The 18,640-nt window shown below is 39.7% G+C and overlaps 1 protein-coding gene across 1 annotated transcript; it reads right to left on the bottom strand.

Annotated features, from left to right (window-relative positions):
• Positions 1-322: 322 nt before the first annotated feature.
• TPLATE (ARM repeat superfamily protein) lies at positions 323-17,321 on the bottom strand. The gene is made up of 7 exons (XM_028195433.2): positions 15,868-17,321; positions 13,624-14,220; positions 5,745-6,106; positions 3,228-3,531; positions 2,790-2,912; positions 1,525-1,977; positions 323-1,210 (listed from the first exon to the last, which is right to left on the bottom strand). The coding sequence occupies exons 1-7, from the start codon at positions 16,993-16,995 to the stop codon at positions 689-691; spliced, it is 3,489 nt and encodes a 1,162-aa protein (XP_028051234.2). The 5' UTR covers positions 16,996-17,321; the 3' UTR covers positions 323-688.
• Positions 17,322-18,640: the final 1,319 nt, after the last annotated feature.

Below are 18,640 nucleotides of genomic sequence, written 5' to 3'. Positions count from 1 at the left end.
TAAATTACACCACAACCAAAACTAAATCAAGCAAATGTCACAGATCTATTTCCAAACAGATCAACAAAAGTCTATTAATAATTTACTTATAACGCAGAAATCTAACCCAGGAAATGTTGCTGGCGCTGTACAATTTGTTTTTATAACCAGTATTTGTGCAAAGCATAAAAGGTTGCATGTACCAGCACTTCGTTTCTACTATTTGATTTGGAGTTGGAGTAACGATTATCCAAAGTTGAAGAACATGAAAATTCGTTATGCTAATCTTTTCTGGGCAACAAATCAAAAGAATGCTATTGACAAATGAAAAGAACATCATAGCTTTTACCGATTGGAACTGTTTTCTAAATTTATACCACAATCAATCAATGTGCCTACAAGACTCAAGTTTGCCAGCAGAAATCAATCAGCCATTGAGATCTGTAACCGCATAACATGTCTCAATCTTTAAGAACAACAGACAATGGCTAGCTGGTAGATTTACATGTCAAAAGAAAAAAGAAAAACAAATTACACATTGAGAGAGAAGAATGAAAAAACAAAACCAAAAAAAACTGTAAAGCACTCACTCTATAGTCAGATTTCGCCATCTAACCATTCATCAAGATCAACCAAAGTGAAAAAAACATACAAATACAAAGATTACAAAGAAAACTTTGGATTGAACCAAAAAAGCAAACAATTTAAGCTAATTGACTTTGTTGCTTCTATCTTTACAAAGCATGTGCCATTCCTGTAGTACTGCTGCCTGGAGAGCGATATGCTCAACCTCGTCAGCAGTTAACTTTGACAGAGTCGAAGGTCCCTTGGTCTTGCCATCCTCCCCGCCATCTTCCTTCTTTTTCTTCTTTTTATCCTCATCTTCCTCATCCTCTTCTTCTTCATCATCAGATTTTGGAATCTTGGGAGGCGGTTGGGCTGCCTTTAGTAAGGCTATTCGTTCCATTGAGATCCGTAGCCTCTCGGCAGCAGCTACCTTAACTTCATCTTCAGGCATGTACTCTACGCCCCCATCCGTGAGATCGTCCAACCAAGCCTGTAGATCCGATCCAATCTCCTTCGTGATCGATGAATCCGAAGCACGGACCACAAATTTACATATCATGGTGGTTGTCTCGTCACCCAAGTCCACATTTCTGCTCACTTCACTGGCACCAAAAATCATCATGCCCACAAATCCTCCATACCAAGTTTTCGCAGCAAGGCAAAGCTGTTCACGACCCAAAGTAAATTAAAATCAATGTGTAAATATCATTGCCAAACAGTAACTCTGAATTTGTCAGTAATTACACTGTCCCCCTAAGCAAGAAAATAACTCTTACTTCAAGAATAAAAAGCATACACAACATATTATGCAAACACGAGTTTCTGGCAAAAACAAGCTAACACTAGAGTTCCATTTACCCAGAAAAGTAAAGAAATGGGAACTGAAGAGCATGAAGGAGGTTTTAACTGGAAAATCACATGCAGGTCAAACATAAAATGAGAAAAGTTGAAACGTCAAGAAAGGGCAGTAGGACTTGCCTGAAACCCAGCAACTGTTCTGATGATGTGCGAGCAAACTCTATGAAAGGGCTTGGAAGACAAAGATTTCAGTCCACTTAGAAAAGGAGAAGACCCATATTGCTGTGCAGCAGTGGCCTTAAACCCACTACCTTCATATGTGTACGTACCAATGTACTCCACTATAGCAGGTAAACTAGGCCATAGGCGGAAATATTCGACAGGTGAGATTTTATGTGGCAGAAGAAGCTCAGTCAGTGGAAGCTTGTATGGCTGACATCTCAAAATCACAGGTTCTCCTGTTTCTGGTCTCATGCTTCTTTTTTGTCTCATGATCTGTGGATCTTCGTCTGCGTAGTCTCCTTCATAATCTCCGGGAGCACTTCCATAAAAAGGGTAGTACAAGACTTGAACCCATAGGGCACACCTCTCAAAATGGGAGACACCAACAGTCACACTGCACAGTACTGGATCCTACAAACAATCCAATCAAGTAAATTAATAACTAAACTTTTCATATTTGGAAATGTACAAACAATCCAATCAAGTAAATTAATAACTAAACTTTTCATATTTGGAAATGCACGACAAGAAGGGGAAGCTTGTTCCAAGAGACTAAAATGCAGAAACAACCCAATGATTGCTCCCCAAATTAACTCATATTTTGAAGTGAAAATCATCAAATCTTGTTCATATGATATGAACCTGGAAGGTTACAGAACTCAACCTGTGTCTGTATAAATCACAGGTTGGGTAACAAGTATCCGTGTTATTTCCCAGGCTCGGATGTAATTCTGATGGCACACAATCGGATCAAGTAAAATGAATTGTTTAGCCTGTATATATTAGATAATTTTATCCTACCCAAGGAGGGGGAGGGAGGGAGGGAAGGAGGGATGGATCTGGTGATAAGAAATTGGAGAAAAATTACAATCCAAACACAATGATGTCAGATTTTTTTTCATGAAGTCAAAATCAGCCAAATGCTGGAATCAAAATTATTTTTTCATCTATCTCATATCTTCATACTACTCTTCTAATCTGGTTTAGATCCTCTCCAGAAAACATATACAGCCTATGTGAACTCTTGAAACCATTAATCCAGCCATCGGTAAAACTAACAATTGTAACATTCAAAAGTGACAATTAAAAGTCAGATTGCATGTTTCTCAAGAAGAAAAATAATTCATCATCCAACAAATAGCAACAAAACACATTAGAACAAAATAACAAGGTGCGTAGAAAAAGCAGGAAAGCCATGTCCCAAACAATGTTTCAAAAGCAACCTGTGAATTAAGATCCCGCAACTGTCGCACCGCTTGAGGAGATCCATCCATGAAGTATAACGCTCCAGATAGCCCAACCCGGATATCCACCCTGTTGAGTTCAATTTCAGTCAAATTTAAAACCTGCAAATAACCTAATGGTCAGCATGATGAGAAGCTTATCAAAAACACTCTGACAATTTTTCATTATATAGCAAATCAGCTTTTAAATAACAGAAATTAAAAGGAAATCATGCAAACTTAGAAAAATTAGAGGTGATTGAAACAAAAACTGGTTGGTTTGCCTGACAATTGTTTTATGGGGAGAACAAACCCCAAATATTTTTGGGAAAAGACACTCTAGATTAATTGACTTGTAAAGCAGCATTCGGAGATATCCTAAATCTGTTCTCATTGTTAAATCACCAATAGTATTATAATGAAGAGAAGAGCTTTTACCTTCAAGTGCAGAGTAATCCTCCCATCACTCGAGTCTGTCAAATGATAAGCTTCAACATAACAAGGATCACTACTACCAGTCAAAGTATATGCACTTGGTGGAACCTTAAGTAACTTGGAATCAAATCCTTTTGACAACAAAAGAGTTAATTCACTAGGGTCGGGCCTCCAAAGTTCTAAAATAGCCTTGTGAACTAACCCTTCCAATTTTCGGTCCTGCGCTGCAGATGCTTCATAAAATTGAACAGTTAATTTGTGGTGGCTAAATGGGTAATCTCCTCTGGCCTCACTAACCCCAGCCCACCTGAAAGAGAAACATGATGCAACTATTTATGCACATAAATGGCAAAGTTACCACCTAATTAGTAAATGCAAAGGGTGTGTTTGGTAACGTTTACGTTTTCAGTTTATATTTATAAAAATTTTATAAATTGATTTTTGTTTATTTTTTATTTATTTTTAGAAAAACATAGACTACAAACGCGTTTGGTAATTGACAAAATGCTTAAAAAATTTTAACAATATAAAAAAGAGTGAGAAATTGCAAGTGGCGGCGGAAGACGGTGGTGGAAAGTGGTGACGGTGGGTGATGGGTAGCGGGTGGTGGGGGTGGATGGGTGGGTGACGGTGGCGGGTGGTGGTTGGTAGCGAGTGGGTGGTGGCGGTGGTGGTGGAGGGTAATGGGTGGTGGATGGCGGGTAGGTGGCGGTGGGTGGGTGACGGTGACGAGTGGTGGGTGGTAGCGAGTGGGTGGTGGCGGGTGGCGGGTGGGTGGCGGGTGGTGGGGGTGGATGGGTGGGTGACAGTGGCGAGTGGGTGGTGGGGGTGGCGGGTGGTGGGTAGTGGTGGCAGGTGGGTGGCGGATGGCGGGTGGTGGTGGGTGGGTGGGTGGGTGGTGGTGGTGGGTGGGTGGGTGGTGGGGATGGATGGGTGGGTGACGGTGGCTGGTGGTGGTTGGTAGCGAGTGGGCGGTGGTGGTGGCGGTGGTGGTGGCGGATGGCGGGTGGTGGCGGTGGGTGGGTGGGTGGGTGATGGTGACGGGTGGTGATGGTGGCGGGTGGTGGTGGCAGGTGGTGGTGAGTGGTGAGTGGTGACGGGTGGGTGGTGGTGGTGAGTGGTGAGTAGTGGCGGGTGGGTGGTGGTGGTGGCGGCGGGTGGTGGTAGCAAGTGGGTGGCGGATAGCGGGTGGTAGTGGTGGGGGGCGGGTGGGTGGGTGACGGTGGCGGGTGGTAGGTTGTAGCGAGTGGGTGGTGGTGGCGGGTGGTAGGTTGTAGCGAGTGGGTGGTGGTGGCAGGTGGGTGGTGTGTAATAGTGGTGGTAGTGGTGGTGGTGGTGGGTGGGTGGGTGAGTGACAGGTGGCTGGTGGTGGTGGTGGTGGTGGTGGTGGTGAGTGGCTGGTGGTGGATAGTGGTGGCAGGTGGCTGGTGAGTAGTGGTGGGAAGTAGGTGGCGGGTGGTGGATGGTAGTGACGGGTGGTGGGTGGTGGTGGGTGGATGGCAAGTGGGTGGTGGCGGCGAGTGGGTGACAGGTGGGTAGTGGCAGGTGGTGGTGGTGGTGGTGGTGGTGGTGGTGGTGGTGGGGGTGGGTGGTGGTAGCAGAAGACAGCGGTGGAAAATGGTGGCGGGTGGTGGCTAGTGTTGGGTGGTAAAAAAAAAAAAACTGAAAACTCAAAATAAAAACACATTTTTTGTGTTTTCGTTTTTTGGCCAAATTTATAAACTAAGACCACTGAATTATAAATCAAAAATTTTACCAAACAAGTTTTTATTTGAGTTTTTTAAATTTTTGTAAATATAAACAGAAAACTGAAAACGTAAGCGTTACCAAACGGCACCCAAGGTTTAAATATCAAAGTAGACAATAGAAATGGCTTTTAATCACCTACAGAACCAAAATGTCCTTAAAAGGGAGAAATTTTATGACCATACACAAATCTTCCAAGAGCAGAACATACAAGATGCAAGGAAAATATGTCTGACTCCCAGGTTTGCCCTGCATGTTTGTTTGGGCCAGTTACACGGTAGGCGATTAGACTCAAGTATGGTTGAAGATATCCTCATCAGAAAGAATAAGAAGAAAAAAGGCGGTGGGGTATTTAACTTAGGATAGGATTTCGGTTGAACTTCAAAATGCCCACTCAAATTGCAAGAATTGGTTTAAGCAAGACCCAGCCCAATCCAACACAAAGGCAAAAGCAAATTTCAGTAACACATTTTTATGGATGAAAACATACAAGTTATTCATGCTAAAACAAAAATGGTTCAGGCAACCCACACATTGCGATGTTCTGTCCAACAGCTATTTTCTAACACATTTTTCATATGCTTTTGTCTATGCATAAGATACATGTTTAGCGGAAATATAGAATGAAGATCAATATACTACATATAATCCACACTGTGTTCTTCCACTAACAGCCTGCACTATCTTACATAATCCCATTCAGATTTTATCCAGCCTCCATAACGAAAATTAGAAAACTAAAAATAGATAACCAATTATACAAATGATACTTACTTCCCATCCGGGTGACTTGCAACATATTTAATTCTCTGCAATATTAAACGACACTGATGCTTGTTGACAGAATCAGCTAAGCCATTGCCTCTAAACTCTTCCAGTTCTTTGGTCAGTAACTGCCCTGCCCTAGCATGACGTGAACCCAAACGCTGAGCACACAGAAGAACTGCCTGAACATCCTGAAGTCTATTTGTTGAAGTTGCAGATGCGTCTATGTTGAACAAAACTTTGTGGATATTTGATATAATAATGTTCAGGGGGTCCTCAGGATCATCCGCAAGGAGAGGGTCCAAACCTTCTAAATCAATGTGTTCTGAAATAGCCCAAATAAGGCGAGCACAAATTCTAGGGGTATTCACCTGAGAAACAAGCCAAAATGTTAAATAACTAGGTATCATGGAAAATACTAGATATTTATGGTACAGAAAATGGCAATTAAAACAATAGATCAATACCTCGGATATGGATAGTTAAAATAAAAAAAAATTAAAAAAAAAGGAGAGTGAGTGCAAATAAAGAAACAAAAAAATAACTCAAAATAAAATAAAAGGTAGAGAAATATTGATTTGAGAAGATTGGTACCATAGAATTCCGTTCTTTACTCCAAGAATATGAAAGTAATTGTATGATGAAACTACTCAATAGAGACTCGGGGATAAGCATCTATATAGCCTAACCTGGTATAATCTGACTCTTCACCTCAGCAATAGTTAAACATGGACAACTGTTTGATTTGAGGTTTAATCGATGTTGAGAGTGATACTGATATCACTCCCTTTATATAAATCAATCAACAGTTACAAAGAGAGCCCAAACGCACTAATCAAGGAATTACACTGATTAAGGAAATATAGAATAATCTAACTAAGGAAACAAATAATAAGAAGATTCTAACACATATTCTAACACTCCCCCTCAAGCTAGTGTGAAGATATCTCTCATGCCCAGCTTGCCAAGGATATCATGAAATGGTTTACTCCCAACTCCCTTAATGAGGATATCTGCAAGTTTCTCACCAGACTGCACGAATGGATTACAAATTGCGTCACTAGTGACCTTCTTTTTGATAAAGTGACAATCAACCTCCACATGCTTTATTCTGTCATGTTGAACCGGATTGTGAGCTATGTTGATAGCAGCTTTATTATCACAATATAGTCGCATAGAGTCTTTCTGTTCCATTCCTAGATCATGCAACAACAACTTGATCCACAAGAGCTCATACATACCTTATGTCATAGCTCTAAACTCAGCTTCTGCGCTAGACCGAGCCACCACATTTTGTTTCTTACTTCTCTAAGTAACCAAATTTCCTCCAACAAAGGTACAATCCCCTGACGTGGACTTCTATCAGTGACTGATCCTGCCCAATCAGCATCTGTATAAGCTTCCACACTACGGTGATCATGTTTTGAAAAATAAAGACCCTTTCCAGGAGAAGCTTTCAAGTACCTCAAAATTTTGATAACTGCTGCTTATGAAGCACAAACACCTCTCCAAGGCCTGCGTATCAATGTTGGGCTCGGACACGCGTCGGACACACGATGGACACATGTCCAACGCGCAGTAGAGAGTATCCGAATTTTTTTTTAATTTTTTGGCAATCGAACACATAGTGGACACATAGCGAACACAATCGAAGTCAATTTCATAATTTATGAAACTTCTGTGGAGGTCAATTTGTTAAAAACAAAAACCAAACAATATCTAATCCTAAATCGAGAGAGAAAACAGAAGAAAAAGAGAGAACAAAGAGAAACCTGGTCGTCGGTGGTCTTTCGTCGCTCGTCGGTGGTCGTCGCTCGTTGCTGTTGCAGTTATCTAAGGTACACTTCGCTGCTCTTCTTCATTCTTCTTCTTCTTCGATCTTCTTCTTCTTCTTCGATCTTCGATCTTCTCTCTCTGTCTCAGTCTCTCTCTCTCAGTCGCTCTCTCTCTCTCTCCTCCTCTGATTTGATTTGAGCTTCTTTTTTTTTTCTTTTTTTTTTTTTTTATATGGTCAGTCATCAGCTGTCTCTCTCTTCTATTTTGAACCTTTATAAAGTAAAAAATATATATATATTGATGGAATGCAATTTTATGTTATTTGTATTTCTAAATGTTTATTTTTTATAATTTTAATAGTATTATTTTGTATTTTTTATTATCTTTTAATTATTTTTTTTTTAATAATTTTATGACATATAATAAATAAATTTAATTATATATATTTAACATATCCCTACGTGTTGTGTTCCCTATTTTTTGAAATTTTGCGTGTCCCAGTGTTCGTATCGTATCATGTGTCCGTGCTTCATAGACTGCCGCCAAGTGTGCCTTGAGAAATGTGCATAAACTGGCTAACTACACTCACAACAATAGCAATATCAGGACAAGAATGGGATAAGCAAATGAACTTATCCACTAATCTCTGATAACTCCCCCTGTCAAAAATTGCTCCCCCACTATCATCACAAAGTTTCTAATTAGGCTATAGTAGTGTATCACAGGCTTTGCTTCCAAGCATCCCGGTTTCCTTTAACAGGTCGAGAACATATTTTCTCTAACGGATGAAAATTCCATCTTTGGACCTCGCCACTTCAATCCCCAGAAAGTATTTCAAATTCCCCAAGTCTTTGATTTCAAACTCACTTGCCAAATACTTCTTCAACAAAGGGATTTCCTCAACATCATCTTCTGTAAGAACTATATCATCTACATTCACAATGAGAGCTGTGAGAGAAATGTTTAACAAACAGAGTATGATCAGCCTGACTCTGTTTGAAACTATATTTTAGCATCTCCTAGGTAAACCTCTCAAACCAAGTCCTAGGAGACTATTTGAGGCGATATAATGGCTTTTGAAGTCAACACACCTTACCCTTAGTTTGAACAGTTTCAAAATCAAGAAGAATATCCATATACACCTCTTCTAGGTCACCATGTAGGAAAGCATTCTTCACATCAAACTGATGAAGTGGTCAATCCAGATTAGCCGCTAGAGAGATGAGTACTCTGATTGAATTCATCTTCGCAACTGGAGCAAATGTCTCTTAGTAGTCCACCCCATAGGTCTGAATAAAACCTTTTGCCACAAGCCGGGCCTCAATTGAACCATCCGTCTTGTGCTTCATAGTATATACCCATTTGCATCCCACAGTTCATTTACCTGTCATTCTTATGAAGTGCTTTCATTTCTCCCACCATGGCTAGTTTCCACTCAGGAGTAGTAAGAGCATCCTGAAAATGATTATGTATACTAATAGAGAAATTTTTTGACACAAAGGCTTTATATGAAAAGGACAAACGAGAATAAGACACAAAGTTAGATATAGAATGATGAGTGCAAGATCTCACACCCTTTCTCTTGGCAATAGGTATATCAAGATCACTAGGCTCAAAGGTAGCAATATCAGGAGTTTCAGGTTACCTGGACCTTCATCAAGAGAAGAAGATGGCAGTGATTGATCATAAATGGTCTCAGGTATCCAAGCAACTTGTAGCCTTTCCTTGTCCCTTACATAGACCTGCCCTTCTTTGTGCTTGGCAACATCGGATTCTGTATTCCTAATAATAGATACCACTGGAGGTGGTATTGAACCAGGAATAACAGTCACCTCTGATGACAGTACTGAGCTAGGAACAATAGAAGTAACAGGACTCTCTTCACTCCAAGACTCCCCCTGAAGAGAGGACGGGGATGTGAGACGAGAGGAGAAGTAGGAGTGAGACTCAAAAAATATGACATCCATGGACACAAACCATTTACAAGAGGGAGGATAATAACCCTTATAACCCTTTTGAGTAGGGGAGTAACCCAAGAACACACATTTGAGAGAACGAGGATTCATCTTATCCTGAGAAGGTGAATGATTGTGAACAAAGTAGATACAACCAAAGGTTTTAGGAGGAATGGAAAATAGAGACTCAGAACCTAAGAAAACTTGAAGAGGGGCCCTTTTGTGTAAGACTTGTGTAGGAAGACGGTTAATGAGATATGCAACAGTGAGAATAGCCTTGGCCCAATAGGCGCGAGGGACACCCATAAAAAAACACATAGAGCGAGCCATATCACGGAAATGATGATTTTTGCGCTTGGCAACCCCGTTCTGTTGAGGGGTGGTAGTGCAAGATGTTTGACAGATAATGCCACGAGTGGAAAAAGACTAAGCCAGTCCTGAATAAAGATACTCACCCCCATTATCAGAACGCAGGATTTTAACAACAGCCCCAAACTGAGTACTAACCATCTTGTGGAAGTTTTGAAACATAGAAAAAACCTCACTTTTGTCTTTCATGAGATACATCCAGTACTGAGCTAGGAATAATAGAAGTAACAAGACTCTCTTCGCTCCAAGACTCCCCCTGAAGAGAGGACAGGGATGTGAGACGAGAGGAGAAATAGGAGTGAGACTCAAAAAATGTGAAATACATGGGCACAAACCATTTACGAGAAGGAGGATGATAATACTTGTACCCCTTTTGAGTAGGGGAGTAACCCAAGAACACACATTTGAGAGAACAAGGATTCATCTTACCCCGAGAAGGCGAATGATTGTGAACAAAGCAGATACAACCAAGGGTTTTTAGAAGAATGGAAAACAGAGACTCAGAACCTAAGAGAACTTAAAGAGGGGCCTTTTTGTGTAAGACTTGTGTAGGAAGACGGGTAATGAGATATGCAGCAGTGAGAACAGCTTTGGCCCAATAGGCGCGAGGGACACCCATAGAAAAACACATACAGCGAGCCATATCAAGGAAATGACGATTTTTGCGCTCGAGAACCCCGTTTTGTTGAGGGGTGGTAGTGCAAGATGTTTGATGGATAATGCCACGAGTGGAAAAATACTAAGCCAGCCCCAAATCAAGATACTCACCCCCATTATCAGAACACAGGATTTTGACAACCACCCCAAACTGAGTACTAACCATCTTGTGGAAGTTTTGAAACACAGAAAAAACCTCACTTTTGTCTTTCATGAGATACACCCAAGTAGCATAAGAGCAATCATCTATAAAAGTAACAAACCATCGATGACCCTTCATAAACATGACACGAGAGGGACCCCAAACATCCGAACAAATAAAAGAAAAAATAATGGAACTTTTATTATTACTAAAAGCAAAAGAAGCTCGGTGTTGTTTGCCAAGTTGGCATGACTCACAATGAAACTCGAAGACTTTATTTTTAATAAAAACAGAAGGAAATAAATGTCTAAGTAACAAAAAAGAGGGATGTCCTAGACGTCTATACCATGGCTATAAATCTTCCGGGGTGGATGGAAACTGGATGGAATGATGAGCCCACTGGTCAATTTAATCTAAGATATAAAGACCATTTTCTGTTCTACTACTACCAATCGTCTTCTTCATGATAAGATCCTGAAAAAGACAAGAATCATGAAAAAAAGTTACACTACAATTCAAATCTCGAGTAAGGCGACTCAATGACAATAGGTTAACAGAAAAATTAGGAGCATGTAAAACAGAAGACAAAGGTAGGGAAGGAGTGGCATGGATTAAACCTTCCCGAAGATGAGGGAAATAATACCATCTGCAATCCTAACTTTATCTTGACCGAAGGCTGGGGTATTGTCAAAGAAGAGATCAGAAGACCTAGACATATGATCTGAGGCACCAGAATTAATAATCCAAGGCAAGGCTTTATGGGATAAGAAAGCACTGGAAGATAAGGCTAAGTTACCTGAACGAACAAACAAAGAAGATGCACCTAGAAGAACAGGAGACCAGCGATCAAGCAAAGTGCGCAGAGTATCCTCAAACTCAAAGGACGACATACCAGAGAGTCCTTCAGACGCTTGCCTAACCGGAGTTGAATCATGTATCTCTATAGTACTGGACTGATGAGCCCGAGAGTGGGATCCATGGCCTCTTGCCTGACTAGAACAACCGCCTCTATGACCAGAGCGATCTCTTCGGCCCCCTGATAGAGTCCCATGAAGCTTCTAACAAGTCTCACGGGTATGCCTTGGCCAACGACAGTAATCACAGAACAAACTATCCTTCCCAGAAGGATGAGAAGACGGAAGTGGCAAACCAGCCCCATCCCGAGAAGGTGCAAAAAGTAATGTTGAACAGTTTGTAGAAATCGGAGGTAACATAGCAGAACAGAACGATGACTTTCTTCATTCTAGACATAAGCAAAGGCCTCCTGAAGAAATGGAAGAATGTCCATACCAAGGACACGACTCCGGATCCGATCAAACTCCACATTGAGGCCTTCTAAAAACTTGAAAACCCTCTCCTATGCAAGAAACTTTCGGTAACCAACTGAGTCAATAGTGCAAACTGACTTGTAATCTAGGAGATGATCTAGGCGTTTTCAATTCTTAGTCAAAAAGGTGTAATACTGAAGAACTATCTACTCCTCCTAAACTGAGCGCTCAATAGACCGACGCAACTTAAATGATTGAAAAAAATTTCCCTTGTGAGAATATGTAGCAGCGACTGCCTCCCAAACATCCTGGGCAGTTTCTATAGATAAGTAACCTTCACAATCTCCGGAACCATGGAATGAATGAGGCACCCCATGATCAAAGTAATCTCCCACTGATCATAGCCAGGATCAGTAATATCAGGTGCTTGAATTCTTCCACCTATATATTCCATCTTCCCTCTACTCTTCAGGAAAAGTGTCAGACATTGAGACCATGCAAGATAATTCTAACCATTAAACAAAGAGGTGGTGATTTTTAGGCTAGCGTTCTCAGAAGTAGTAGTCATAACTGAACTGAGATTCTCCCCTTTAGCTAGGTGAGAAGTAGTGGATTCACTAGACGGGTCAGCCATGTCTATGCTACCAACTTAACCAAAAAATACAGCACAAATCACAATAATGGGAAGAGGGAATGGAATAAGCAAACAATTTCAAACACAGATCACAATGGGAGCATAACACTCAAATTAATGAAGCCATTTATCACCCCAAAAATTAAATAAAACAATAAAAGGTAAAGCTTCAATCAAAATAGCAGTCCTAGTGACCCAATCACAAGTCTAAAATGTTGTATTGAAGAGAATGAGAATAAAAAAAAAATAGTCAGACCATAGGTTCCTATATTAACCTATCAAAGTTGTATGAAGATGAGAGAGTGACCAGACAAGCTAGTCGATGTCACGCAACAACCAGCCTGACCTGGGTCGAAGCACAAAGAAGAGTCAGATGACCTAGAGTGAATCACGAACCAGCCAGAGACCTAGGAGACAAGCAACGAAGATCAGAAGGACTCTAGCGAGTGTCGCGATCCCTCCTAGGGCATGAGGAGCAGCCGAAAAATAGGTACAATGAGTCATCGGAGATAATTAGACATTGAAATTGATTAGGTTGTAGTCGGTGCTCTTTGATTGGTATTGGGTGATGATGAGACGATGATGGGTGCTAGGTTTAGAACCCTAAGGCTCTGATACTATGTTTGATTTGAGGTTTAATCGATGTTGAGAGTGATACTGATATCACCCCATTTATATAAATCAGCCAACAATTACAAAGAGAGCCCAAAGGCACTAATCAAGGAATTACACTGACTAAGGAAATACAAATAATCTAACTAAGGAAACAACTAATAAGAAGATTCTAACACATATTCTAACAAGAACTAACACTGTCATTCAAATTTCAAAAAATAGCACCAAGAAATAAAAGGGATACTAGATCCCTTTGACATTTTTGTTCATGCCTTTTGTATCTCATCTTTTATGCCTCTTGCCTTCTCATTATCTAATTCAAGATCTACATTAGAAGAGTATTTTTTTTAATCTGGTCATCATTTCAAAGTAACAAACATATTTTCTAAATGCATAAGTGCTAAACTTCATAGGTCACAAATTGCTCAGAACCTTAGCAATTGTGGAAAATAATTTTTGAAAGCTTACAAACCTCGCATAGATCTTTCACAAGTTCACGTTGCAGGTTCTGTAACCGTGTTTCATTCAGAATTTGATCCTGAGAGGCTCCATCTTTGACTCTTTTGACACCTCCTCTGGTATCATAAATGTGACAAAGCCTAACCAACAATTTCAAATAACAATCAATGGCATATGTTCGACCCTCACAATCCCACTTAACACATGGCCTACACACTTCCACAACTTCCAAAGCTGGTTCTGTCCAATTTAATGCTCCATAACCAGTTCCATATGCTAATGCCCCAATAACTCTGCTCTCCATACCTGAATTCTTTTGTTCAGGCAATGGTAAGGACAACTGGAAGCAGCTTTCAACCAATGTAGCAACTAATTCTTCTCTGAATAAACTTTTACTTGTTAAAGTAAGGAGGTCATCTTTTATCCTTGCATCCTCAAAAAGTGAAGCAATATCGGTTCCTGAAAGAGGTTTTTGACCTCTTCGGACACTTTCCTTCGCAAAAAGGTCAACACAAAGAGCAGTCCGACAGATGCATGCTAAAGCATGCATGCGATCTGATTCTGCTCTCAAGTTTCTCACCATGAGAAGCAACCTTTTAAACAAAGAAACCTGCAAGCAAAAAATTGGTATATCAATCTACATGTTTATGTATACTTTAAAACATATGACCATTGTATAAAACATGTAAACCAAGAAATTTCCATATTATCCAATGCCTAATAGTCATTACACCACAACCGTTGATAAGAAAAACAAGCTAAGAGACCATCTTCAGTCCTCTTTTCATCTAAAATAGCAGTCAAAACCTTTATTTCTTCCGTGGTGATGAAAAAACTTAATGTACCAGATAACCCCAGCATTCATATAAATATTGTAAGAGAATGGACTGCCAACATATAAAGCTAATGCCAAAAAATTAACAAGATAATGGAAATGATATATTATGAGTTAAACTTCAAAATGACACCATTTTTTCCCTTCCGGAGAAGGGGGTATGGCATATTGGGAACACCAAAATATCAAGCTAGATAAAGTTGTTCTAAAACAATTGAGAGAGAGAGAGAGAGAGAGAGAGAGAGAGAGAGAGAGAGATAAAGGTCCACACACCAAATGCAAAATATACAAGATAACTGCTTTTGAACAGATGCAATTGCATTTCTTTCACAGTACCCAGAAAAAACAAAATGAAAGAAACACTTCATATCATATATCAAATGAGTAACAAGGAGCCACAATAGAAGTAATTCTACAGAAATAGATTAAACTAATAAACCACCTAAATAAGCCGAAAATTCAATTTAGATAAAACACCAACACAGACTGATTCATACACCAAGTTATTTCTAAATCTAGCAATTAGTAAGTGAATAGAGGGGGGACTGGGTGGTAGAATTTATGGTAAGAAAAGTGTAACACTTTGAAGTCGCTAACATTTTTGTGAAGCATAAAGTTCTAGTTTATACTGTTCAAGTAGCTCATCTACTATTTGCAACCTTTGTAATCGATCAATGGAGACCTCAAAGCTGTCTGAGTATTCTACTGTTATGGTTTCACCACCTAGATGAATAGCAGTATGCCCCTCCAATCAAACAAAAAGAAACTATGATGGAACTGGGTTCACGAACCTGCACATTAATATAAAAAGAAACAAAATCTGAAAAGTCTCTGAAAAGAAACCAGTACAAGTGCCCATTTTATCCTCAATTTACAAAATCTGAAAAGTCTCCAAATGGATAGCAGCAATGAAGAAGGGATCACTTCGTCCATTTTAACGCATAACCATTTTTTAACCATATATAGCAGTATAAAACGTGAAAGGCGCTCTCTGACATTTATATATGTACTTTTTCCACAGTATACAAAAAAACAGAAGTTAAACAAGCACTTCAGGAATGAGATGAATAACAAGGAAACATAGCAAAATTAATTCTACAGACAGAATGAGAGTAGAATTTACACATATCAAACCATAAAATAACTGTAATCCTTAGAATACAATGTGAATGCCAAACACATGCACCAAGTCGTACCTTCAGGAACCAACTTACTGGTTCCACTAAGTTTTTGGGCACCAAGTTATAACTTTACACACAACAGACTAAATAATAGAGATATTAAACTGACTTCCTAAGTTGCCAACATTTCATTGAAAGGTTTCATTCAATTCATACAGTTCCGGGAGTGCAAACAAGCTGTCCATGTATAGTCCTTCTCCGGTTTAACAAAAATAAATAAGCGGGAACTACGGACACATACCTGCATACTAAGATCAAGAAGGTGCAAATTCGTAACAACAGCTCTAACAATACTTTCTCGAGCTGAAGAAAATTCTTGCCTGTCCCAAAGTGTGAGAATTGCTATTATCGATTGTGAAGCCCACTCAGGCTTCCCTCCAGGAACATCAGCTAAGTACAACATGTTTATTGCCACCTCAAAAATCAATGCCGATTCTAACGACGAAGCCAAAAACGGTGCCAAATGCGAAACCACATCGGAAACTCCCACAAATCTCTCTGCATTTCCGGAGTCCAACGTATTGCTGTTAGCATTTTTAGAAGACTTTGAAAGCTTCCGAATAACCTCAACAGAACCCGAAGCCACCGCCTTCACTGCATACACGAGTGGATACACAGTTGCTCTGAAACTCTCTACGGGTAAAACCAACGACCTCGCCATTAATGCGTTCCGCTTCCTCCAAACCAAATCAACCATGGAGGAAACCCAATTCGATCGAATGGCAACTGAATTCTCACTATCAACAAGCTTATCACCAGCCAACCGGCTCATTCTCTTCGACTCGAATTCCTGAAACAACCTCCCCACCGACTCGAACGCGACCTTCGACACGGCATCAGATCGGTCCAGCATGTTCTGCCCGATCCTACTCCACCAAATCGAAACTCTATCCAACAAATTCACATTATTCTCACACAGCGTCACGAGATCGTCCCTGGCGAGAATGCAACCTAGGGTTTCCGTGATTGAGAATCGCAAATTATCACTCGGCGAATCGAAGCAGTTGGAGATTTCTTTGTTGCAATCGGCGATGAGTTTGCCGAGGCGGTAGGAGGGGATGGCGGCGAGGATGGAGACGGCGGCGGCGGTGACGTCGGGATCAGGGAAGTCCAGATCGGTGTGGATGCCGGTGCAGACGATTTCCCAAAGGTCGGTGGTGAGGCGGGTGGAGCGGATGAGATCGAAGGCGAGCTTTTTGGAGATGGCGGAGGCAGGGGAGGCGACGATCTCTTCGACGGCGGATTTGGCGATGACGGAGATGTCGCGGCCGGCGGCGGATTGCTGGAGGGCTTGGAGGAGAGCGCCGGTTTGGCGGAGAGCGTCGTTGGAGCGAAGGTCGGCTTGGATCTGAGCGAATAGTATGTCCATTGTGGTAGAGGGAGACCCCAGATGTTAGGGTTTGTGAGTTGAATTTGAGTGGGAGATCTATGGAGTTTTTCTGAGAATGTGTTGGTGGTTGAATTCGAGTTAAAAATGGAGTGAGTGAATCTGAGTGTAGTTTCTGGGTTTGATTTCTCCCTGACGGAGAGAGAGAAGAGAGAAGGTGGACCAGAAGGACCAGTGTCTTACAGTGAGCCTCTTCAAGCTGAGACTTGTTTTACGGAATTTTTACATTACTGTGCCGGATCCTGGTACCTGCCACTGTTGTTGATATCAATTGCACCCGTCCGCACCCGTATGTTCCCGCCCCACCTTTCACCCACTCTGCCCGCAAGTTGCTTTTTTTAGTTTTTTTTAAAAAAAATTATTAAAATAGTTACTAATAAAAATAAAATAAATTATTTTAATTCATAATTATTTTATTTTTCTCTCATAATTATCAAATTAATTTTTAAAAAAAAAATATCTTCAAAAATATAACTATTTTAGCTAAGTTAAAATAGTCAAAAAAATCAAATAACCAACTAAAATAATTAACTTTCCAAACAAGGCCTCTATTTTATCATTTAATCATTATGTTTATTAAAATTCTTTATGTGTGTATATTATGGGGTGTTTGGGAAGGACTTTTTTTTGTTAAAATTCACAAAAAAATAAAATAGGCTAAAATAGTCAATAAAATAAAATGTCACATCAAACCCATAATCATTTCACTTTTTTTCTCACAAATATCACATCTAACTACAAAAAAAATTCAATTATCTTTTCAAATACAAAAATTTTAGCCTACTAAAATAGTTAAAAATTAAAATAACCTACTAAAATAACAATTTTCCAAACACCCACTATATTATATAATTTAATATTAAACTATTACGATTAACACTCATTTGATTTAAAATAATAAAACAACCGTGCTAAAGGCCTCGAAAGGGAGGCGCGAATTTGCCTCGAAAAGATTTTTTTTTTTTTTTTTTTGGTTTTGTTTTGTTTTTTTTTTTTTTTTTTTTGAAAGGGTTTTATGTGTATCCTAAAACCTAATAAAAAAAAAATCAAACCAACAGAGCCCAACAAATAAAATAAAATTAAAAAAAAAAACCAACATAGCCCAACAAATATAAAAAGACACAGTTGGGTTAGACTAATTGGGTGATAAAATTGACTGATCAGTTAGACTGCTGGTTAAAATTTGTTAATTCCATATAATTTTGTACGAGTCCTTACTATATTTTTATTTCAAATCAAAAAGACTCAGAAGAAATAAAAACCTAAACCTTAATCCTAAACTCTAAATCCACCCCTACACATAATCATCCTAAAAAAAAAAAAATTTACAACAGCCCAACAAATAAATAAATAAATAAATAAAAACAACCAAACTAACCCAATCCAACCCATATGGCTTGGTTTGGGAAGTAGGTTGACTTTTTGACTTTTTGGCTTTTTTGGCTATTTTAGCCTGGGCTAAAAAGCTTGGTTTGGGAAGGGCTTTTTGGCTTTTTGACTTTTTTGACTTTTTTTTTGAGAGAAGAATGTAATGATTATAGGTTGGATGTGATGTTTTGTTTGTTATGGCTAAAATAGCCTATTTTATTTTTTGTGGCTAAAATAGCCAAAAAAGCCTGAAAACCAT

The sequence above is a fragment of the Camellia sinensis genome, chromosome 1 (genome assembly GCF_055761805.1).
Source record: "Camellia sinensis isolate YWXY chromosome 1, ASM5576180v1, whole genome shotgun sequence".
NCBI classification, from domain to species: Eukaryota; Viridiplantae; Streptophyta; class Magnoliopsida; order Ericales; family Theaceae; genus Camellia; species Camellia sinensis.
This window is presented reverse-complemented; position numbering and strand designations above follow the sequence as displayed.

Coding starts and splice junctions, on each gene's coding strand:
- TPLATE (XM_028195433.2), bottom strand. CDS start 16,995: ATGGACATACTATTCGCTCAGATCCAAGCCGACCTTCGCTCCAACGAC. Junction 14,221..15,867: donor TTCTTGATCTTAGTATGCAG/GTATGTGTCCGT, acceptor TTTTGCTTGCAG/GTTTCTTTGTTTAAAAGGTT. Junction 1,978..2,789: donor TGCGGGATCTTAATTCACAG/GTTGCTTTTGAA, acceptor GATTGTTTGTAG/GATCCAGTACTGTGCAGTGT.